We start from the raw sequence: 5847 nt of genomic DNA on the forward strand, positions 1-5847 counted from the left end.
CAGAGCGAGACTCCATCTCAAAAAAAAAAAAAAAAAAAGGTGTCAGGATTGGCTGGGTGCAGTGGCTTATGTCTGCAATCTCAGCACTTTGGGAGGGTGAGGCGAGCGGATAACCTGAGGTCGGGAGTTGGAGGCCAGCCTGACCAACATGGAGAAACCCAGTCTCTACTATAAATAAATAAATAAATAAATAAATAACAAAATTAACCGCAACCTCCGCCTCCTGGGTTCAAGCGATTCTTGTGCCTCCAGAAAAATAAATAACAAAAATACAAAAGAGGACATGTTGGCGCATGCCTGTAATCCCAGCTACTTGGGAGTCTAGGGCAGGAGAATCGCTTGAACCCTGGAGGCGGAGGTTGCAGTGAGCCCAGATCGCGCCATTGCACTCCAGCCTGGGCAACCAGAGTGAAACTCCATCTCAAAAAACAAACAACAAATAACAAATAAAGTGTCAGGATTGTGGAACCAGCCCCGAATTTCACATCTGGAGGTTACAATAGTCATAACAACACTCTTCTTGCTTTACTGATTTATTTTACAAAGTTTCTTCCCATGTTGTACCCTATTTGATCAATACCACAAATCTAATGTGAGAAGATATTATTATTCCCATTCTGTAGGGAAGGATGCTTAGGACTAGAGAGGTTAAGTGACTTGCTCAAGGGGGCATAGCTACAATTAAAGAAAGAAAAAGAAATTGATAGAACTGGGTCTACAGGCCAAATTTTTTATTTCAAATCCCAGTCCTTGGTTTCCTCTTATCACCTCTACCTCATCTTTGATGACCCAGAAAGTAATGCAAAACGAGAGAAAGCAGAGGGGAACTGAGAGTGTGTGAAGCACTCAGAGGCAGGAGGCCTGGACATTGCAAAGCACTTACAACCCTCAGTGAGAGGGTAGCTGCAGACAGAAGAACTCTTTGTGAAAGTGACAATAATGACTGAACTTCCAACCCTCCAATAACTAGGAAACCAGGCGTACAACCACTTTAACTCCTAAATTCTGACTATTATATTGCTCTGTACTAACAGAAGCATATTGAATACTTATAGTATTCATTTAGTTACTATGTGCTAGTTACAGAGCCAAAACAGTTGAGATAAAAAAAGAGCAATGATTAAAATTTTCCAAAGTAGAATTAAGTGGCTAACATTTACTAAGCCTTTTACATGTAGCATCTCATTTAATCCTCACAGAGCTCCTGAAGAAGTGTCATCAGAATAACATTTCATAGAAGAGGAAACTGAGGCACAGAAAGGCTAAACATATTGTCCTAAAGTTACAGAATAAATGCTGGAGGCAGAATAAGAACCCAGGCAGCCTAGTTCTATATCCTGTGCTCTTCACCACCACCCAGTCCTTCCTGCCTGATCTTGCTTGGCTGGAAGTCACATGCAGTGATGCAGAGAGACCAATAATACTAATTAATTCCAGGAACTATTTGTTGAATGCTCATTAATACATGAAGCCCAGGGGCAAATTCTCACAACTCCATGAAATACACTCATCTTCATTGTCTTTTTCAAACGCAGAAACAGAGACTCAGAGAAGTGAATTTACTTGTCCAAGGTCACAGAACTCTACCTTAGCTAACGTTAACCTGGTGCTTACTACCCATCTATCAGAAACTGTTCTAAGCACTAACTCATCTAATCCTCATAGTAACACTATGAAGTAAATTCCATTATTACCCATCGTTCTTCATTCTATTTTTTTTTTTTTTTGAGATGGAGGCTCACTCTGTTGTCCAGGCTGGAGTGCAGTGGCACTATCTTGGCTCACTGCGACCTCTGCCTCCCAGGTTCAACCAATCCTCTCGCCTCAGCCTCCCAAGTAGCTGGGATTACAAGCGTGGCCCACCACACCTGGCTAATTGTTGTATTTTTTAGTACAGATGAGGTTTCACCATGTTGGTCAGGCTAGTCTCGAACTCCAGGCCTCAAGGGATCCGCCTGCCTTGGTCTCCCAAAGGGCTAGGATTACGGGCACACTAACTTGTCCAAGGTCCCACACTAGTAAGCAGCAAAGCCAAGATTCAATCTAGCTTAAAGTCTTCCTCGAAACAACTTAATGCTGACACTTGCCTACATAATGGTGGAGCAGTCATTCAAACCCAGGTCTAACTCCTGTGTGACAAGGATGGCTCTCAAAACTGCTGCAGTGCAGAGAGGCTCTAGAAAAGCGGGGAATAACAAATGCTCTGGGGACTGCGAGGAAGAGGCATTTAAACTGCATCTTGAAGGAAGAAGTACTTGCTGGACAAAAAGAGCCATCATGCAATTTAATGTTTGTAAAATAAATGAAAAAGAAGTAACCTTATCCAACGGAAGACTTTTAAAAAGATGGCCCAGTAATGAAGAGCAGAGAAATTAAACTTTCTTTCCCATAGCAGGCTTTAAAGGGACTGAAGCCTGCTATCACTCGCCTGCTACAGCTTGGGCTTCTAAAGCCTCCAAACTCTCCTTACAATTCCCCCATTTCACCTGTCCCAAAACCGGACAAGTCTTACAGGTTAGCTCAGGATCTGCACCTTACCAACCAAATTGTTTTGCCTGTCCACCCTGTGGTGCCCAACCCGTACACTCTTTTGTCCTCAATACCTTCCTCCACAACTCACTATTCCGTTCTTGATCTTAAAGATGCCTTTTTCACTATTCCTCTGCACCCCTTGTCCCAGCCTCTCTTTGCTTTTACCTGGACTGACCCTGACACCCATCAGTCCCAACAGCTTACCTGGGCTGTGCTGCCAAAAGTCTTCAGGGACAGCCCTCATTACTTCAGCCAAGCCCTTTCTCATGATTTACTTTCTTTCCACCCCTCTGCTTCTCTCCTTGTTCAATATATTGATGACCTTCTACTTTGTAGCCCCTCCTTTGAATCTTCTCAGCAAGACACCCTCCTGATCAGGTCTCTTCTTCCTTACTCTACTCTTTACAACAGGGCTTTACGCAGTCACCCCTGCCTTCTGGGACAGCACCTCACAAACTTACACCATTATCCATTATCTACCCAACTCCTATAAAGCAACCCCTTCCCCATCTCCCTTCGCTGACTCCTTTTTAGATTCAGTCTGCCTGCACCCAGGTGATTAAAAAGCTTTATTGCTCACACAAAGCTTGTTTGGTGGTCCCTTCACACAGACATGCTTGACAGGTTTCGTTAGAAAGTACTCTTGATGAAGGAAATTAATTTTGACCACATATTTTAAAAAATCAACAAAGAATCGATAGGCGCAATTTACCTTTTGTAACATTAAAAATCAGTTAATTCTGACTTCCAATATTGGTTTCCTTCAGAGACCTTTGCAAGACACTCTTTCAGGTCCTGAAACACAGCCACTTACACACCAAAACGAGCTGGGGAATTCAGGCTAAGAACTAGAAGGAACAGGGGCCCGAGTACAAGTTTTGGCTCAAACGTCGCAGAGCTGGGTTTTCTTTTTTCCTGGCAAACTGATTTATGACCACACGAAGGGCAGCTGCAGAACCAGTTAGACTATAAGCACTATTCCCAAACAGCCCTAGAGGAAGGACCATACAGGGATTGGAATGGCAAGGGGAACTCTGGGGGTCATCGCTTGTTCCCAAGTTCCGTGAGACGCCTCAAGTCCTAATTCTTGCAGCAGCCAGGGTCCCCATGGATCCCGCTGCCCAAAACGTGCGAGCCCGGGGAGTTGGCACAGCCTCAAGGCAGCCCGACAAGGTGCCTCCACGCCCCCTTGCGGACCCAAATGATTGAGGACGATGTGCCAATTAACTGATAGGTGCAGGGTTTCAGAAATGCTCTCTCAGTTTAACCCCACAAAAGTCCTTGAAATGAGGCGTGGTGATCAGCCCTGTTTTACAGATGTAAAACACCGAGGCTCAGGGGAGTGAAGGAAGACTTGTCAGCAAAAAGGAAAACCTAGTGAAGGCCATCGTTGGTCTTGCTCCTTTTAGCAAGGAGTAGAGGGGCTGGGGTCTCCTCCGGACCTCACACCGACCCCTCTTGCTCTCTTGGCGGACGAGGTGCAGGCTGTTCAGCCGGGAGGCCTGGCAGCGTCCAGGTACACGGGAAGACGGACAGCGCGGTGGGTGACAGGGAGTCTGTCGGGCACAGGGCTGCAGCAGCCAGGCTAGGGCGCAGCGCGCACCACCAGCTCGTCGGCTTCTGCCAAGCAGCCCCGCGTGGCGAGTCCTCTCAGGGACCCGGGCTGCCGCCGCTAAGCGCGGGCGCACCGAGAACCATCCACGCGCCTGCAGCCCTCCGGGCGCCCCACGCGAGTCGCAAGCCACGAGCCAGGGAGCGCGTGCGCGCAGGACTGCAGCGGGCACGCGTTGGCAGTGCCATCGTGAGCTCACCCGCTGTGTCTCTTGCCTTACCGTAGCTGCTCCCCGGTGACCAAGACCTCAGCCATGCGCTCCAGCTCCCTTTGCTGCGCCCCGCCACTCCCGCTGGTACTGCTGTCACTGGCAGCACTGCCAGTGCTGCCGCCCTCCTCCATGGTTGGGGCCGTGCCGCTACCGCTGGCTCCGCTGTCCGCCGAGGGTTTGGGTGCTAGGATCAGTCTGCCCTCACAGACGCCTCCCGCGCCATCTTTGTTCGGGGCAGCTCCGCTGCTCTGACCGGATTGGCTGGAGAGGGAATCCCTGTGGGTAGGCAGACGCACTGGGCTAGTCCGGCCCCAGAAACTTGAGCTTGGGGGCGTGGCTAGAGCCCCTCGTGGTCGGGGGGCGGGGCCGATGGAGCAAAATATAAACATCTGGGCGGGGCGCTGCTTCCGAGCTGTGTGTGCTGCTGGAGGCTGCATTTGGTGAGCTTCTCTTTACCCATAAAGCTCATGCTGTAGAATCCTAGGGACAAGGCTGGAGGTTACTAGTGTGAAGGCGTTTTTATTGTACGTTCCATACCCCAAGTTGCCAAAGAAAGGCCGGGCGCGGTGGCTCAAGCCTGTAATCCCAGCACTTTGGGAGGCCGAGACGGTCGGATCACGAGGTCAGGAGTTCGAGACCATGGTGGCTAACACGGTGAAACCCCGTCTCTACTAAAAAAATACAAAAAGCTAGCCGGGCGAGGTGGCTGGCGCCTGTAGTCCCAGCTACTCGGGAGGCTGAGGCAGGAGAATGGCGTAAACCCGGGAGGCGGAGCTTGCAGTGAGCTGAGATCCAGCCACTGCACTCCAGCCTGGGTGACAGAGCAAGACTCCGTCTCAAAAAAAAAAAAAAAAAAAAAAAAAGTTGCCAAAGAAAAAAACATAATTCAACAATCTGGCCAAATGGTCAACAGTGAAGGTTATACATGTCATTGCAGGGCATGGAGAAGTTAAACATTCTTCTCTCCCCAACCTCTTTCACCAAAGACGACTTGTTTGTCTTATGTTGTAATCAATAAGGAACGCAGGCCTAGGAATCAGTCCGACCTGGGATCCAGCTCCACTCCTGTGATGTCCTATTTAAATGTGTTTAATCCTCCCTTACAAAATAAAAATAATTACGGCTACCACTTTTTGACATCTGCTGCATTAAAGATACTTCAGATATGTTATTACCTCGTTTAATTATTACAATAAATCATAAAATGGATATCGGTGTTGGTTTTGCATCAGGATGCAGGCTTGGAGAGGTGAAGTTACTTGTCTAAAGCAAGCAAGTAATAAGTATAACAAGAGCCAGGCACAGCGGCTCATGCCTGTAAACCCAGCACTTTGGGAGGCTGAGGTGGGCAGATCACCTGAGGTCAGGAGTTCCAGACCAGCCTGACCAATATGAAGAAACCCCATCTCTACTAAAAATACAAAATTAGCCAGGCGTGGTGGTGCATGCCTGTAATCCTAGCTACTTGGGAGGCTGAGGCAGGAGAATCGCT

The 5847-nt window shown here is 48.2% G+C and overlaps 1 protein-coding gene across 2 annotated transcripts in view; it reads right to left on the bottom strand.

Annotated features, from left to right (window-relative positions):
• The window catches only part of DEPTOR (DEP domain containing MTOR-interacting protein), a 210112-nt gene extending 205442 nt beyond the window's left edge, over positions 1-4670 (bottom strand). The window contains exon 1 of one of the 2 annotated variants that reach the window (XM_011941063.1): positions 4365-4670. In XM_011941063.1, coding sequence (XP_011796453.1) covers positions 4365-4486 — 122 coding nt within the window. In that variant the 5' untranslated portion in view covers positions 4487-4670. The remainder of the gene's footprint in view (positions 1-4364) is intronic. The other variant, XM_011941064.1, reaches the window with a different exon arrangement.
• Positions 4671-5847: the final 1177 nt, after the last annotated feature.

The sequence above is a fragment of the Colobus angolensis genome, unplaced genomic scaffold (assembly GCF_000951035.1).
Source record: "Colobus angolensis palliatus isolate OR3802 unplaced genomic scaffold, Cang.pa_1.0 Scaffold198, whole genome shotgun sequence".
Lineage (NCBI taxonomy): Eukaryota > Metazoa > Chordata > Mammalia > Primates > Cercopithecidae > Colobus > Colobus angolensis.